This window comes from Lithobates pipiens, unplaced genomic scaffold, assembly GCF_037356315.1.
Source record: "Lithobates pipiens isolate NorthernLeopardFrog02 unplaced genomic scaffold, aLitPip1_a1.2 Scaffold_8, whole genome shotgun sequence".
NCBI classification, from domain to species: domain Eukaryota; kingdom Metazoa; phylum Chordata; class Amphibia; order Anura; family Ranidae; genus Lithobates; species Lithobates pipiens.
Window position 1 is genome coordinate 158,558,794 of NW_027507903.1, and position 18,837 is coordinate 158,577,630.

An 18,837-nucleotide genomic window follows, 5' to 3' on the forward strand; every position below is an offset into this window, starting at 1 on the left:
TGTGCAGCTCGTACATCAATCTCTAATTCAAAAATCTGCCTTTTAAGATCGGTTTGCCTAGTATTTCTTGCTATTACAATAATTTAACACCAAAGAATAACCCAGAATTAAATTCTCCTGCTCCTGACAATTGCAGTGATGCCACACATGTGTATTTTATTTGTTTGCATCTGTAGTAAGGCTCAAACGATGGTACACATTTTTTAATTTTAATTTTTTTTTTAATCTTACCTAAAACATACTGACACAAATTCAAAAATGTTTCAAATCCTACCTAAAATATACTCTACCCTGACCTTTGACCCTTACCTTGACCTTACCACAAACCCTGGCATTGACCAAGATTAAACCTTGATGTAGCTAATTTTTTCTTTTACAAACCTGTGTTTATTTACATCATCTTCAACTCCTGCAAGAAAAGGAAGATACAATGTTTATTTCTCTCAATTCAGAAGAGAAAGTTAGCACAGGGGTGGGCTGCATAGTGAGTGATCACTGTGATGACCCATTTTGAGCCTATCACAGCAATCAAGTCCCAGGTCCTGATTGTTAGTGCTAGTCCCGGGGCTCTCAGTGAGAGCCTGGTCTCTGTGTTGGGGGCAAACTGTGCGGCATCCAGCATGAAGACAGGTGCACTGATATGCTGCCTCACAGATAAAGGCCCACTTCCGTGAGGCCACATGTCCGCTTACCATTAGCGGGATGGCGTTAAGATATCTTAACTAATTTCCATCGATCTAGAAATAATAAGAAAGTGTTAAGCCTTTTCATTTAAGGGGGGAATTCTCCTTATTATGTTTTATAGTGGAAGACGTCGTTGGTCTATAATTGCTGGGTCTTCCATGTCAGTTTGCTTGCTGTGTAATTCTACATTTTATTCATGCCAAAATCGTTGAATTTGTAATTTGTTTGCTAGGTATTTTTTGTGCATTTCGCTCACAAAATATAAACATAAAAATAAACCTTCTGTAGAAGTTTATAAAGCGTGCTTTTGACAGGTGAAGCGTTTCTCAGATGTGCACACATATATAAAATAAGAATTGCTTGTAATGTTAACCTGACTTAGGATGGCCGTCACAAAGTTAGTACTTGCCAGTCACATATACAGTGCCTTGAAAAAGTATTCACACCCTTGACATTTTTCACATTTTGTCATGTTGCAAACAATTTATTTTATTCAGATTGTATGTGATAGACCAACACAAAGTGGCACATCATTGTGAAATGGAAGAAAAATAACTGGTTTTCCAATTTTTTTACAAATATGGGAAAAGTGTGGCGTGCATTTTTATTCAGCTCCCTTTAATCTGATACCCCTAACTAAAATCTAGTGGAACCAATTGCCTTCAGAAGTCACCTAATTCGTAAATAGTCTACATGTGTGCAATTTAATCTCAGTATAAATGCAGCTGTTCTGTGAAGCCCTCAGAGGTTTGTTAGAGAACCTTAGTGAATAAATGGCATCATGAAGGCCAAGAGATAGACAGGTCAGGGATAAAGTTGTGGAGAAGTTTAATGCAGGGTTAAGTTATGAAAAAATATCCCAAGCTTTGAACATCTCATGGAGCACTGTTCAATCCATCATCCGAAAATGGAAAGTGTATGGTACAGCTGCAAACCTACCAAGACATGGCCATCCACCTAAACTGACAGGCCGGGCAAGGAGAGCATTAATCAGAGAAGCAGCCAAGAGGCCCATGGTATCTCTGGAGGAGCTTCAGACATCCACAGTTCAGGTGGGAGAATCTGTCCACAGGACAACTATTATTTACTATTTATGAAAGGGTGGCAAGAGGAAAGCCATTGTTGAAAGAAAGCCATAAGAAGCCTCGTTTGCAGTTTGTGAGAAGCCATGTGGGGGACATGGCAAAAATGTGGAAAAGGGTGCTCTTGTCAGATGAGACCAAAATTTAACTTTCTGGCCTAAAAGCAAAATTCTAAGTGTGGCGGAAAACTAACACTGCACATCATTCTGAACACACCATCCCCACTGGGAAAACATTGTGGTGGCAGCATCATGTGAGGATGATTTTTTTGTTTCTTTAGCCAGTACAGGGAAGCTGGTCAGAGTTGATGGAAAGATGGATGGTGCCAACTACAGGGCAATCTTAGAAGAAAGCCTGTTAAACTTGAAATTGGGGGCGGATGTTCACCTTCCAGCAGGACATACAGCCAGAGATACAATAAAATGGTTTAAATCAAAGTACATGATATGATATGATATTATAACATGTGTTAGAATGGCCCAGTCAAAGTCCAGACCTAACTCCAATTGATAATCTGTGGCAAGACTTTAAAATTGCTGTTCACAGAGGCTCTCTATCCCGTCTGACAGAGCTTTATCTATTTTGCAAAGAAGAATGGGGACAAATTTCACTCTCTACATATGTAAAGCTGGTTGAGACATTCCCAAAAAAGACTTGGAGCTGTAATTTCAGCAAAAGGTGATTCTACAAAGTATTGACTCCGTGGGCTGAATACAAATGCACGCTACACTTTTCAGATATGTATTTGTAAAACATTTTGAAAAACATTTTATAATTTTCTTTCCACTTCACAATTATGTGCCACTTTGTGTCCATCGATCACATAAAATCCCAATAAAAAAAGTTACATTTTTGGAGGTAGCATGAAAAAATTTGAAAAATTTCAAGGGGTATGAATACTTTTTCAAGGCACTGTATGTATACTGTATTGTGCAGATCCCACCCCCCACATAAATCCCTATGGTGTATTGTGCAGACCCCATCACCTTTTCTGAGCTGTAGTTACAGAACATGAAGCTGCTAAGGCCAAAAATAGAACTTTTAACACCAGTGATGCAAACACTTTGCAGTTTAGCACACCTATGGATAATATAAGCGTTTATTTGTCATCTGTGGCAGCCATTTACTTACTAATTTGTGTCTGCCATGCCTAATTCAACATTAAAAAACCTTTTTGTTATATCCTGGGAATGCAGCTACATAAACTTAGCCCTGTTAAAATAAGATTTGTGATCAAGCATATTCCTTAATAATATGCAATCATTTCTTAATAACAATGTTTGGCCCTTTTATTCTCTAACACATCAAATGGAGACTAAATTAAATGCTTTTCTTTATTCTTGGAACCACCATGATTTTAAGGCTTTTACTATTTAATATAAAACTCCAAGCCCATGCAAAGATACCATGCCAAAACAAGCACATATCAAAAGCGCTAATAAAAAATTCCACTGGCGTAAACCTAGTTTAATTGTTGAGACATTAAACGCTTCAGGAACAAGAATCATTAGATTTTATAGCTGTAACCGAAACACAAAGTCTCAGGTGGTAAAGTTATTCTCTTCCCATACATTTCATAATCTACTCTTAACCAGTAACAGTAATACAATACATAGATGTGTACTTTCATGCTACGCTGGCAGAGATGCCTGTAACAAATAATCAGGAATCCTGTTTCGTTAGTATTATTGGACTGCAATCTTGACTATTACACTTTTTTATTTTATTTTTATTTATGGTATTATATTAGAGGGAACGGCAAACTTACAATCTGACAGTTAAATATTCCCTCCTCATTGTTATTATTATTATAATACAGGATTTATATAGCGCCAACAATTTGGGCAGCACTTCACAATATAAAAGGGAGACAATACAGCTACAATACCATAAGATACAAGAGGCTTAAGAAGGCACTTGAAATCTAATAGGGGCGGGGGGGGGGGCAGGTCGTACAAAAGGTAGTAACTGTGGGGAATGAGCTTATGGAAGTGGTAAAAGATTAGTTGGAGGCATGATAGGCTTCCCTGAAGAGATGAGCTTTTAGGGATTGCCTGAAGGCAGCTAGAATAGGAGATAGCTGGACAAGTTAAGGTAGAGAATTCCAGAGGATGAAAGAGGCTCAGGAGAAATCCCAGAGACTAGTATGGGAGCTTGAGAGGAGAGGATGGTTTGGGTGATATTTGGAGACAAGATTTGGTATTGTAGCTTGGGGCAGAGTTGTGAATGGCTTCGTTTGTTGTGGTTAGTATTTTGAATTGAATTTGCTGGGCAGTCGGGAGCCAGTGTAGGGATTGTAGGGGTGTCAGACACCTGAGTGGTTGGTAAGGGGAATAAGTCTGGCAGCAGCGTTCATGATAGACTGAAGAGGGTATAGCCTATGGAGAGGTAGGCCAGTGAGAAGGGAGTTGCAATAGTCAAGGCAAGAGATAACAAGGGAGTAAATGAATAGCTTAGTGGTTTCATTTGTTAAAAAGGGGCGTATTTTAGAGATGTTACAGAGGTAAAGTCTACAAGCTTTTGACAAGGATTGGATTTGTGGCTGAAAGGACAGCTCACGTTGCACCTAGTACCCTGGCATGAGGTGATGGCTTGGTGGTTGCATTATTGATTTTGATGGAAAAGTAATGGAGGGGGGCACGGGGGGGGGGGGTAGCAACATCCATGCTGATATGTCAGTAAGTTAGTAATGCAAGAGGAGACTGAGTGGGTGATGAGTAGACAGATTTGGGTGTCCTCACCATATAGAGGTTGGGGGGTGGGGGAGGTGTAGATAGAGAAGAGAAGGGATCCAAGGACAGAATATTGGAGGAGCCCCCACAGAAAGGGGCAATGGAGAGGAGAAGACAGAGTAACACTGAAGGAGCGCTGTGATGGGTAGGGGGAGAAGCAGGATAGAGCAGCATCCTGGAGGCCAATGGAACTGAGTTTATTGGGACGGAGCTGGTGGTCAACGGTATCAAAGGCCGCAGAGAGTTCAAGTTGTAGGAGTGTGGAGTAGTGGCCATTGGTTTTAGCAGTTAGTAAGGCAGTTTCTGTGGAGTGCTGCAAGCGAAAGCCAGAAACTGCCTTTCTTAGCGTTCTAGAACTTTAGAGGTGAATGGGAGCAATGAGATGACTCTTAAGTTGTTCAGGTTGGTGGGGTCCAGTGAGGGCTTTTTAACCACTTGCTTACTGGGCACTTAAACCCCCCTCCTGTCCAGACCAATTTTCAGCTTTCAGTGCTGATACATTTTGAATGACAATTGCGTGGTCTTGCTACACCGTACCCAGATGACATTTTTTTATCATCTTTTACCCACAAATATAGCTTTCTTTTGGTGGTATTTGATCACCTCTGCGGTTTTTTATTTTTTGTTAAAAATGTTTTGTGTGGCAGTGATGGGCACTGGGTGGCAGTGATGGTTACTGATAGGTGGCACTGATTGGCACCACTGGTGGGCATTGATAGGTGGCACTTGTGGGCATTGATGGGTGGCACTGGCAGGGGGTATTGGTGGGCACATTTGAGGCATAATTGCCTCTTCCTCTTCGGGACCGGTGTCCCTGGCAGATAAGCCAGTGATCGTCTTTATTTTTATTTTTTCTCCTGTCAGCATGAGGAGAAAATAAAACCGTTACAAAGCTTTTGTTTTACATCATGTGATCAGCTGTCATTGGCTGACAGCTGATCTCCTGGTAAGGGGCCAGGACCAGCCCCTTACTCGGATCTGTGGTCACCCAGGTCTCAGTGAAGCGGTGATCGCAGCACACTCGAGAAGCGTGTAAAGGGGAGGCCGTCATATGATGGCCTCCCGAAATTTCAGGTCCGCCCTGCACCCATCATTCGGCTATAGCGCGGGCGGCAAATGGTTAAAGCGAACGTAAACCCATCCATAAAACAGTTTCATTTCTGGCATGTAGCATTACCATTGGTTGTGCTTTCAACCAAACTGTCAAGCCATCCAATGGCTGGTGTCTAAACTGATCACATTTGCAGCATCATGGCTGTTGTAGATTAAACAGAGGCAAAGATGGCAGGTTCCTTGGCTGAAAATGATAGGGGGTTTACTTACACTTTAAGTATGAGAGTGAGCTCCACATATTTTAGAGGGGAGGGGAGGATGCCACTAGAGAGGGAGAAATTGACGATTTGAGTATAAGAATAAGAGTCAACATAGTAGTTGTGAGGGAACAGGATCCAGGGGACAATTGGTTAGGTGGGCATCTGAGAAGTTTTGGATCCTCTTCAGTAGTAGCCAGTTCAAAAGAGGAGTGTTGATTGTGCTGTTAGGCAAGGTATGTTGAGTGGGGAAGATGTACGCACAATGGAGGTGTCCTCACGTATTGCATCAATATTGTCTATGAACTGATTGACAATCTCTTGGGCAGTTGGGTAGAGGGGTTGGGTACGAAGCAGTTAATGGTTGAGAAAAGCCAATGGGGACTGGCTGACAAGGTATTAAGAGAGACAAAGTAGGCTTTGGTAACATGGAGACAGGAATTGTATTTAGGAGGGCAGGTTTCTATAGGGTGAAGTCCGGCAGTCATTTGGTTTTACGCCACAGTTCAAGAGCACAGCAATGTCTCTTGATAATGGTCAGGGCCTGGTTCTACGTGTAGTTAGAGGAGACAGAGCATCCAGTGATGATGAGGGGCAGACAGTACAGTTGCAATACAATTTAATACAGGAGGAATCAGATGGCTCTGCTCGTTAGAGCTTACAATCTCCCTATATCACAAATCAACTTTTTTTTTTTTTTTTTTTTTTTTTTGGGTGAAAATCTTCTTGCCCTTTATGACAGAAGCACACTACTATAAAAGTGCACAATGATTTGTGATTAAGGGCATAATTGGGCTGAAATTGCATTGGATCGCACCAAAAATACTATGCAACCTGGTGCAGGCAAACCCAACGTGTTTGCAATCTGCGTTTTCTTTGTTGTTAGGATTGTATTCGTGCCCGCAGCAGATTGTACACCCAGTGCGTTTTGAACACTTTGTGGGAAACACGCACAAAACCCAGGTTTCTCACACAATGTGCTGGTGTGACCAAGCCCTAACAACTCCACTGCCTCTGTTGCTGAAACCTTTCCATTGTGAGCTACAGTGTCTGGGAGAGTGATTGTGTGAGACACAAAATTAAGGAAGATCATGCTCAGAGGTGTGTGCATCACATAGTAACTGGAATAGCTACTTAGATTTGGATTGGCACACAGAAGCCTTTTAGATGTACTTTAAAGTGGTTTTAAACCTCGGATATGAAAAATGAACAAAGCGTATCCTTCTACAGTGTGTACCTGTCTCAATCCAGAGCGCTAACTGTCATTTCTGTCTGTTTCTTTGTTCTTTTGCTATCAGCATGATAAAAAATGGTGACGGGGTTAGGACCTTCTGCTGATTGACAGCCTCAGCTCTGTTTCTGTGAGCTATGTCCCTCCAATCAGCTCTCGAGCTCTCACTGAGCTCTGCAGAGTTTAACTTCAGCTCTCTCCTTTTTCTGAACTTTTAGACAAGCTTATGAACTCAACACTTTAACCTCCCTGGCTGTATGATTCATTCTGGTTTTAGGTGCTGAAAGCGGTATAATTATCTTGCATGGAAATTTGCAGTTTTTTATATTGTAGTTCTGTAATTCTTAGGAATAACTCACTTAACCACTTAATAACCGCCCTATAGCCGAATGACGGCTTTAGGGCGGTTTCTTAACTGTGGGAGGCCGTCATATGACGTCCTCCCAGAATTCCGCTCTCGCGCGCCCCCTGGGGCGCGCACTCGAGAGCGTCCGTGACCGCCGGGTCCACAGGACCCGGCGCATCACGGATCGCGGTAAACGGCCGCTCGTCGCGGCCGTTTACCACGTGATCGCTCCGTCAAATGACGGAGTGATCACTTGTAAACAAACCGGCGTCATGTTATGACGCCGGTTCCTCCCTCCCCCTCTCTGTACCGATCGGAACAGCGGAGGGGGAGGAGATCGGTGTCAGCAGCGATGTGGGCTGCATCTGCAGTGCCCACATCGCTGCTCACCGAAAATTAACCCCTCAATTCCCTGCAAATACTCTGCAATACCCTGCCATTACTCTGCATTACTCTGCAATACCCTGCAATACCCTGCCATTACTCTGCATTACTCTGCAATACCCTGCATTACTCTGCAATACCCTGCATTACTCTGCAATACCCTGCAATACCCTGCATTACTCTGCATTACTCTGCAATACCCTGCATTACTCTGCATTACTCTGCAATACCCTGCATTACCCTGCATTACTCTGCAATACCCTGCATTACTCTGCAATACCCTGCATTACTCTGCATTACACTGCAATACTCTGCAATACCCTGCCATTACTCTGCAATACCCTGCAACACTCTGCAATGCTCTGCAATGCTCTGCAACACCCACCAATACCCAGCAACACTCTGCAATGCTCTGCAACACCCGCCAATACCGTGCAACACTCTGCAATGCTCTGCAACACCCGCCAATACCGTGCAACACTCTGCAATGCTCTGCAACACCCTCCAATATCCTGCAACGCTCTGCAACACCCGCCAATGCCCTGCAACACTCTGCAATGCTCTGCAACACTCTGCAATGCTCTGCAACACCCACCAATACCCTGCAACACTCTGCAATGCTCTGCAACACCCGCCAATACCCTGCAACACTCTGCAATGCTCTGCAACACCCGCCAATACCGTGCAACGCTCTGCAATGCTCTGCAACACCCTCCAATATCCTGCAATGCTCTGCAACGCCATACTCTGAGATACCCAGCCATAGTCGGTGATACCCTGCAATACCCAGCCATAGACACCCCCCCCCCCCTCCCGCCGCCCTCCGGTGCTTCTACCGACTCGCCAATACTATCAAATCCAGAATCTTTTTTTTTTTTTTTTTTTTTCAGGCTTCCCAGCTTAGAGGTGAGATGCGGGTCTTATTGACCCCACATCTCACTGTAAAGAGGACCTGTCATGCCATATTCCTATTACAAGGGATGTTTACATTCCTTGTAATAGGAATAAAAGTGATCAAAAAATTTATTTTTGGGGAAAAAAAATGTCAAACTAAAATAAATAAAGTAAAATGAACAATAAAATTTTTTATTTTTTTTTAAAAGCGCCCCTGTCCCCATGTGCTCGCATGCAGAAGCGAACGCATACGTAAGTCCTGCCCACATATGAAAACGGTGTTCAAACCACACATGTGAGGTATCGCTGCATACGTTGGTGCGAGAGCAATAATTCTAGCCCTAGACCTCCTCTGTAACTCAAAACATATAACCAGTAAAAAAAAAATTAAATCATCGCCTATGGGGATTTTTAAGTAGCGACATTTGGCGCCATTCCACGAGCCTGTGCAATTTTGAAGAGTGACATGTTAGGTATCGATTTACTCGGAGTAACTTCATCTTTCACATTATGCAAAAATTGGGCTAACTTTACTGTGTTTTTTTTTTTTTTTTTTAAGCACAAAACAGTTTTTTTTCCAAAAAAAAGCATTCGAAAAATTGCTGCGCAAATACCGTGCGAGATAAAAAGTTGCAACGACCACCATTGTATTCTCCAGGGTGTTTGCTAAAAAAACATATATAATGTTTTGGGATTCGATGTAATTTTCTAGCAAATAAATGATGATTTTTACATGTAGGAGAGAAATGTCAGAATTGTCCTGGGTGCTCCAGAACGCCTGATGGCGCTCCCTGCATGTTGGGCCTCTGTATGTGGCCGCACTGTGTAAAAGTCTCACACATGTGGTATCGCCGTACTCGGGAGTAATAGCAGAATGTGTTTTGGGGTGTAATTTGTGGTATGCATATGCTGTGTGAGAAATAAACTGATAATATGACAATTTTGTGAAAAAAAAAAAAAAAAGTAAAAAATATCTTGATTTTGCAAAGAATTGTGGGAAAAAATGACAACTTCAAAAAACTCATCATGCCTCTTACTAAATACCTTGGAATGTCTTCTTTCCAAAAAGGGGTCATTTGGGGGGTATTTGTACTTTTCTGGCATGTTAGGGTCTCAAGAATTGAAATAGGCCGTCAGTACTTCAGGTGTGATCAATTTTCAGATATTGGCACCATAGCTTGTGGACTCTATAACTTTCACAAAGACCAAATAATATCCACCAATTTGTACTTATTTTTACCAAAGATATGTAGTGGTATAAATTTTGGCCAAAATTTATGAAGAAAAAATTACTAATCTGCTAAATTTTATAACAGAAATGAAGAAAAATTCATTTTTTTACAGAATTTTCTGTATTTTTTCTTTTATAGCACAAAAAATAAAAAACCCAGCGGTGAATAAATACCACCAAAAGAAAGCTCTATTTGTGTGAAAAAAAGGACAAAAATTTCATATAGGTCCAGTGTTGCATGACTGAGTAATTGTAATTCAAAATGTGAGAGCACCGAAAGCTGAAAATTGGTCTGGTTATTAAGGGTGTTTAAGTGCCCAGTGGTCAAGTGGTTAAATCTGTTCAAACCAGAGTCTAGCAGACATCCCGGGTATGATAAAGTTTATAATATAATAAAGAATAATAAAAATTATTCAATAATGTAATCAAATCCTAAAACACTGAAAAAGGGACACTTTCTCTGAATTTCAGGCAGAAAAAGCTATTTATAATATAAAAGTGCATGCAGGGCATTGCACAGACCACTAGGGACAAAGGGGGTGTGTAATTTTTTATACAGTACTGTAATCTGTAAGATTACAGTGCTGTGTCTGTTTTTGTGTCTTTTAACTTTTTTGAATTTGGCGCCGATCTCCGCTCCCGTGCGCCGTAACGTCGCAGGGAACGGAGCTCGACGGCATTCGGCACTTTGTGAATCGAGCGGAGGACAGCTCAATCATACAGCACGGAGGACATCGCTGGATCCAGGGGACAAGGTAAGTAACTCTCCCTGTGTCCTCCCTACATCCAGTGATGCGATCCCGAGTCTGCCATAGACAGTGCAAATTCCCCACCAACACAGACAGTGCTGACAGGGGAATTGCTCCTGCAGAGTAAGGATGAGCTCCGGCTTGGTCGTATATTCGACGTGCAGAGCCCACCTTCCTGGCGGGCTCTGCACGTGGAGTATGCGACCACGCCTGAGCTCATCATTACTGCAGAGCCATTGTCTGTTCACAGTGGGGGAAGCTGTTCCTGCCAGGAGAAGACAGTGATTATTGCTAGTGGCTTTAGCCACTGCGAGCGATAATCGCAAGTTAATCCAGCAGGCTGGCTGTACCAAAGTTGATCAATTGACTTGGTACATTCAGCCTGCCCACACTTTTTTTTTTTAAATCTTGGACGGTTCCTGCTGAATCGGCCGAAATTCATACCATCTATGGCCGGCCTTAGTCTTCTGTAACATTTCGGTTTCCGGCATGTGCAAAATGTAATGAAATCTTACATGGTGCTCACACCCCTTGCAGGTGCTGGGTTTAGGAGGTCCTATAGGTTTTTCTGTGGCCATGTGCCTTGTGAGGTCCCGCCTGCAGATTATACAAAGGATTAAATTCTTTCACAGATCCCAGACATCTGCTCACTTGCACAGCTTTCCTTGGGATGTGAACACTATGTAAGCTCTCATTATGTTTTTTCATGTAACAAATGTTAAACAAGAGTTAAAGTGAAAGTAAGCCCTCCTATGGTTTTCAGCCAAGGAAACTGGCATCTTGGCTTCTGTTTAATCTTCAACTGTCATGCTGCTGCACATGTGATCAGTTATGACTCGAGCCATTGGAGGGTTTGACAGTTTGGTTAAGAGCACATCCATTGTGACAGTTACATTCCCAGCATGTGCCGGAAATGTAACAGTTTTTTTTTTTTAAACTGTTAAATATATGTGTTTACTTCCACTTTAATCTACACCATTATTGTGACTTGCTTCAAAGCAGGTACAAATGGCATTATCTGGGATCATGAGTATAAGAGAATACATAGAGGACCTCTGCACCATTTAAGGTGTTTTAGTAGATAAATAGGACTAGGTTTTGACTTAAAAGGCCTACTGTACAACTTTAATTTTGCAAATATGGTAGCAATGCCCAGTTAGTGCTCTGTGTGCTCTGTCTGTTTCACAAAGGGTGTGTGCATATGATGTCAGGTGTATATTGACAGCCTAAATGGTCAGGAGACAGGATACCACAGTTTCAATATACCCAGAAAAGCTGGTAGTCTTGCTTCATTTATTACTTCAGTGGATTATCGCTTAAATTCTGGTGATCCTTGAATGATGATCCTCGAACTTGCAAAGATCAAACCATAGACACTCTCAGACAAAGGAAGATATCTGTAGTGAAGGAATTGTCATTTCCTGGTTGAGGCCGGGTTTACACTGCTTCGGCATGGAAGTTGGACGACTTCCGATCCAACTTTTCCCTACAACTTCTTCTTCATCTCTGACTTTCATGCGACTTCAATAACCAGGGTCTGACTTTGCTCCAACAATACCAGGCCCTTTGAGCTTGATATGAATCTTGAGGAGGGAACCCACACCCAAAAAAAACTGTGTGGGGTCCCCCCCAAGACTATACTAGACCCTTTGGTCTGGTATAGATTTTGAGAGGAAATCCCATGCCAAAAAAAGTATGGGGTCCCCCCCCGAAATCCATATGAGAATCCAGCCTGGCAGGTCAGGAAAGGGGTGGAGCGGGCGCCCCTTGGACTATACCAAGCCACATGCCCTCACCATGGTCGGGATGAGTGTTTTGGGGCGGGGGGCTCCTGCGCCCCCACTCCAAAGCACCTTGCCCGCATGTTGATGGGGACAAGGGCCTCTTCCCAACAACCCTGCCCACAACCACCACCCAGGGTTGTCGGGAAGAGGCCCTTGTCCCCATCAACATGGGGGCAAGGTGCTTTTGGGTGGGGAACCCCACACCACTTTTCTTTTTTTGCCGTAGGTTTCCTTTTCAAGATCCTCTGGGCACAAGTCGCATCACTTAGATGGTGATCCAACTTCAGTGATATTGAATGGGCTGAAAACAGGCATGGCATATCTTGACTTGGCAACTCTTTGCAAAAATGCTCCAAATCTGTCAGATTGCGAGGGCATCTCTTCAGATTACCCCACAGATGTTCAAATGTTCAATCGGATTCAGGGCTGGGCTCTGGCTGGGCCGTTCCAAAACTTAAATCTTCTTCTGGTAAAGCCATTCCTTTGTTGATTTGGATGTATGCTTTGGGTCATTGTCATGCTGAAAGATGAAGTTCCTCTTCATGTTCAGCTTTTTAGCAGAAGCCTTAGGGTTTTGTGCCAATATCGACTGGTATTTGGAACTGTTCATAATTCCCTCTACCTTGACTAAGGGTTCCAGCTGAAAAAAATAAACAGCTCCAAAGCACTACTACCACTGCTATGAGTATGGTGTTCTTTTGGTGATGTGCACTATTGTTTTTGCGCAAAACGTATCTTTTGGAATTATGGCCAAAAAGTTCAACCGTGCTTTTGGGAGACTTCAGATGTGTTTTTGCAAAATTTAGCCAGGCTTGGATATTTTTGAGCTTCTGTCTTGCCACTCTACCCGATAGCCCAAACATATGAAGAATACGGGAGATTGTTGTCACATGTACCACACAGCCAGCACTTGCCAGATATTTCTGCAGCTCCTTTAACTGGTTGCCGCCCACCTACCGTCAAATGATGGCAGGGCGGTGTGGCTCTCGTTCTGAGATGCGGTCATATGGCGGCATCCCAGAATGGCTGCTGCTGCGGCGGCGCGCAGCGTTCGGGGCCGCACCATGTTGCTGGGACATGGCGCAACCCCAATCTCTGTAAAGAGCCACATCCGTGGCTCTTTAACCATGTGATTGGCTGTGTCCAATCACAGCCAGTCACATGTAAACAAGTAAGTGCTGGTAATCGGCGCTCCTCGCCTCACACTGACAGAGTGTGTGGCGAGGAGAGCTGATCAGCGGCATCTCCACGCAGGGGGGGGGGGGGTGGCGCATGTAGGAATGTAATCAGGGCACCCGATTACAGTATAGTAAAACCGTGCCCACCAATGCCAGAAATCGGTGGCCATTAGCGCTGCCCATCAGTACCACCTATCCATGCCACCTATCAGTGCCTGACAATGCCCATCAGTGCCCAACAATACCCATAAGTGTGGCATATTGGTGCCTCCTCATCAGTGCCACCTCATCAGTGCCCATAAGTGCCACCTCATCAATGCCCACCAGTTCAGCCTATCAGTGCCGCCTCATCATCGCACATCAGTGAAGGAGAAAAATTACTGGGGTTACAAAATTTACTGACAGAAAAAAGTAAACTTTTTTATTTATTTTTTTCAAGATTTTTGGTCTTTTTTTTTTTTTTTGTAAAAAATAAACCCAGCAGTGATTAAATACCACCAAAAGAAAGCTCTATTTGTGTGAAGAAACTTATTAAATGTTTGTTTGGCTACAGGGTAGCAGGACCGCGCAATTGTCATTCAAAGTGTGACAGCGCTGAACACTGAAAAATGGCTTGGGCAGGGAAGGGGTGTAAGTGCCTGGTAGGCAAGTGGTTGATGTTCCTGTAGGCTTCTTGGCAGCCTCCCTGACCAGCTTTCTTCTCGTCTTTTTATCAATTTTGGGGGGACGTCCAGTTCTTGGTAATTTCACTGTTGTGCCATATTTTCTCCACTTGATGATGACTGTCTTCACTATGTTCCATGGTATATCTAATGCCTTGGAAATTCTTTTGTACCCATCTCCTGACTGATGCCTTTTAACAGTGAGATCCCTCTGATGCTTTGGAAGCTCTCTGTGGACCATGGCTTTTTCTGTAGCATTGCAACTAAGAAAATGTCAGGAAAGACCTAATAGAACAACTGAACTTTTTTGGGGGTTAATCAGAGGCACTTTATCCACTTACAGACCGGACCATTTTGCTGGTCAAACAAAATTGACGTCCTTTTTTTCCCCACAAATAGAGCTTTCTTTTGGTGGTATTTGATCACCTCTGCGGTTTTCATTTTTTGCGCTATAAACAAAAATAGAGCGGCAATTTTGAAAAAAACGCATTATTTTTTACTTTTTGTTATAATAAATATCCCCCAAAAATATATAAAAAAAAAAAATTTTTTCCCCTCAGTTTAGGCTGATACGTATTCTTCTACATATTTTTGGTAAAGAAAATCGCAATAAGCGATTATTGATTGCTTTGCGCAAAAGTTATAGCGTTTACAAAATAGGGATAGTTTTATGGCATTTCTATTAATAATTTTTTTTTTTTATACTAGTAATGGCGGCGATCAGCGATTTTTTTTTTTTTTTTTGTGACTGCGACATTGTGGCGGACACGTCGGACATTTTTGACACATTTTTGGGACCATTGTCATTTATACAGTAATCACCGTGATGCAGTGATTCCTGTGTAAATGACACTGACAGGGAAAAGGTTAACCAGTGGGTGGCAGTGTATGGGGTTAAGTGTTCCTAGGGGTGTGTTACTAACTGTGGGGGGGGGGTTGGGCTTTAATTTAGTGAACACTGATCTCTGCTCCAATCACATGGAGCAGAGATCAGCGTCACTAGTTGCTAGGCAGAATGGAGAAATGCTGTTTACAACGGCATTTCTTCATTCGGCCACTCCGTGAGACGAACGCGGGTATGCCCGCGGCGATCGAGTACGCGGGTCCCGCGACCGGACTCACGGGGGTCCCGACCAGCGGTGCGCTCCCGATGGCAGGGCGGCAAATTTAAAGGGACGTACAGGTACGCCCATTTGCCTGCCCGTGCCATTCTGCCGACGTACATCGGCGTGCGCTGGTCGGCAAGTGGTTAAATTGTGGCAGGTGTGTACTGACTCCTATTTAAAGTGGAAGTAAACCCATCGATTTAAACAGTTAAAAAAAAATAATAAAAAAAAATAAGGCATGCCGGGAATGCTAACTGCACCTTGGCTGTGCTCTCAGCCAAACTATCAAACCATCCAATGGCTGGTGTCATAACGAATCACATGTGCAGCACCATAGCAGTTGAAGATTAAACAGAGGAAAAGATGGCAGCTTCCTTGGCTGAAAACGATAGGGGAGTTTACTTCCACTTTAACATGAATTTGAATGTGATTTCTTAATTCTGAACACAGCTACATCCCCAGTTATAAGAGGGTGTACACACTTTGTGTGTGTGTGTGTGTGTGTGTGGGTGTGTGTGTGTGTATATGTATATGTATATGTATGTATATGTGTATATATATATATATATATATATATATATATATATATATATATATATATATATATATATATATATATATATATACTCAAATTGTTTTTATTCTTCTATTTTTCTTTATAAACGCACATAAAACATTATAAAATATCCCCAACAAAATACCACTCGCTTAAAGCAAAAAAACACACAAGAGAAAACAAACATATATCTCCATACTATATTTCAAACATTACTTAGTCCCATTCACCACATTACTGCCATAGATACTGCATGTTTTCTTATTTGGTTATTTCCTTCCAAAGTTCTGTCTCAAAATTAACTTTCCATATTGTCGTTAACCACTTCGATACAGGGCACTTTTGCCCCCTTCCTTCCCAGCCCAATTTTCAGCTTTCATCGCTCTAGCGCTTTCAGTGACAATTGCACGGTCATGCTACACTGTACCCAAATGAAATTTTTATCATTTTGTTCGCACAAATAGAGCTTTATTTTGGTGTTATTTATTCACGACTCCGTTTTTTATTTTTTGCGATATAAGCGCAAAAATGCGGAAATTTGGAAAAAAAACTATTTTCTTTTTTCTATTTTAAAAGAAATCCAATAAAATCAAATTTTGTCATAAATTTAAGCCAAAATTTATTCTGCTACATGATTTTGGTAAAAAAAATTCCGTTAAGTGTATAATAATTGGTTTGTGTGATCACGGACATATGTACGCAAATGATCATGTACATATGTGTGCAGGTGATCACGTGTATATATGTGTGCAGATAATCATTGGAACATGTGATTTTAGTGGGACATATGTGGGGGACATGTTTTTATTAGGGACATGTGTTTTTATTATTTGGGGACATGTATGTTTTGGGGACATGTGTGTTATGGGGACATATGTGGGGACTGTGTTTACACTGTGTGGTGTGTTGTGTATTACACTAGACTGGTGATCAGTGAGTAAAAAGCTGTAAAAAAACAGCTCATACTCACTGATCATTAGCCGGCTGCAGCGTTCTGCTCTCCTCTCCTCAGCGATGACTTCTGTGTGAGGAGAGGAGGAGCCGATTGCCTAGCAACTGACTGTTTGTTTACATCACATGACGGTCGTGATTGGACACGGCCGTCATGTGATCAGGAGGGCCAATCAGAGAGCCCTCCTGCCGATCTGAGATGCGCCGTGTGCCGGGTGACACGGACGCATCGGGATCGCGCCGCTGCACGGGCACGCGCGCGCGATCCCGCTCCTTCTGATGGACGTTCCTGAACGTCCTATCAGAAGTAGACAGCTCCCACCCGGCCGTATATGTGCATTAGTCGGGTGGGAAGTGGTTAATATACTCAGCTGATTTCTTAGACAAGTTAGAGACTAACCATCATTGCCATATTTTTACAAATTTGTTAGGGCAACTCCTATGTTTATATGACCGTTCCCGTCGTCTTAAATTAAGATTAGTTGCTATGATCCATTGATCTATCGTTGGCGGGTAGTTTGTTATCCATTTTTGTAATATGAGTTTGCAAGCCATATACATAGTTCTCATCCACATCACTTCCGTTTCATCTGGGATGGTATCTTCCGGTATAATCCCTAGCAATGTGATTTTTGGGTCAAACTGGATTTGTGTAAAACACAGGGAGCCTAAAGTAGCAGTAGTGATATAATTTTGGGTATCGCCACAGCATATGTATAAGTGTGCCTATGCCAGAAGTACATCTTGGACAATTTGGTGTATTTCCTTTACCCCAAGAGTACAGTTTTAGAGGAGTATAATAGACTCTCCTTCTTTTTATTTATTTTTTTTTTTTTTTTTTTTTTTTTTTCCTTTTTATATATTTTTACCTCCCCCAAAAAGATTTCAGTTTGATTTTCAATTGAGTTTTACACTTTCTCTAGGTGACATTAAAGGTGGAAAACGTTCTGAAATGATTTCTCTGTCTCATTTTTTTTTTTTTTTACATCACAGAAACCTGACATTTTAACGGGTGTGTAGACTTTTATTATTTTTTTTTTATCCAATGTAAGTCAAACCAAAGTAGTGCAAGAACCTTTTTCAAAGTTGGACCGACTTGTGTCGGACCAGTTAAGACTGCTCTCATAGGGAACTATTGATTTATACACGTCATGCGACATGTGCTATCAAAGTCGGAGTGTTTGTCGCACCAGTTTGAACCTGGCCTGAATGTTCTAGAAAAACTTTTTAGCTCTGTATTTTTCTTTTTAAAAATTCTGGACTGTTTGATAGAATGACAACTCTCTACACTGTATTTCATGTCAAATTTATTGCTAAGGATTTTTCTCATTTGTTTTCCTTGTATTGGTACTCAGTTCTGTTTCCTTTAGCATGTTTATAATTTGTTTCCCTTTTTTTATTCCCTCTCTTTAGGGCTTGAAAAGGCTAATGACAATTTGCCAGAAGTATTTTTCCACTGACCCCTCAAAGTGTGTGGAATACAACGCGTGTTAGAGACATTTTACCGTTCTAGCCACGTATTGTTCTCAAATTCAGCAATTGCCTAAGCAGCCTTGATGGATGGATTTCTGTTTTATAGAGATACCTCCTATCTTATATTTTCATTCAGTATACCTCCTATTTTGCATCTTCATTCAGTAACGCACCATAATGTTATACAATCATTTCTATAATAACAATTATTTCTTGTATTTGCTTTTACTTTGTGAAGGTTGTGTATACAATAAACACATTTTCAACTCAATTATTATTGGTTAGACTGAAGAATGGTGGTTTATTATGCATTACTTTATTGACATTGTACATCTTTCAGAATGCCTTTCATTACATGACAGGGGAACGATATTCCAAAATGCCACATACAGAGTTTTTGTCAGGACACACATTATATAGAGTATATCTGGACCTAAGGACTAACTTTTCCTATATTTCAGATTTAAAGTCTTTAGATGTGGTT

At 41.9% G+C, this 18,837-nt stretch overlaps 1 protein-coding gene across 2 annotated transcripts in view; it reads left to right on the forward strand.

The window, feature by feature from the left end:
* The window catches only part of PRPF18 (pre-mRNA processing factor 18), a 79,305-nt gene extending 60,681 nt beyond the window's left edge, over nucleotides 1–18,624 (forward strand). For both annotated transcript variants that reach the window (XM_077473042.1, XM_077473043.1), the window contains one exon: nucleotides 18,294–18,624. In XM_077473042.1, coding sequence (XP_077329168.1) covers nucleotides 18,294–18,374 — 81 coding nt within the window. In that variant the 3' untranslated portion in view covers nucleotides 18,375–18,624. The remainder of the gene's footprint in view (nucleotides 1–18,293) is intronic.
* The last annotated feature ends 213 nt before the right edge of the window (nucleotides 18,625–18,837 follow it).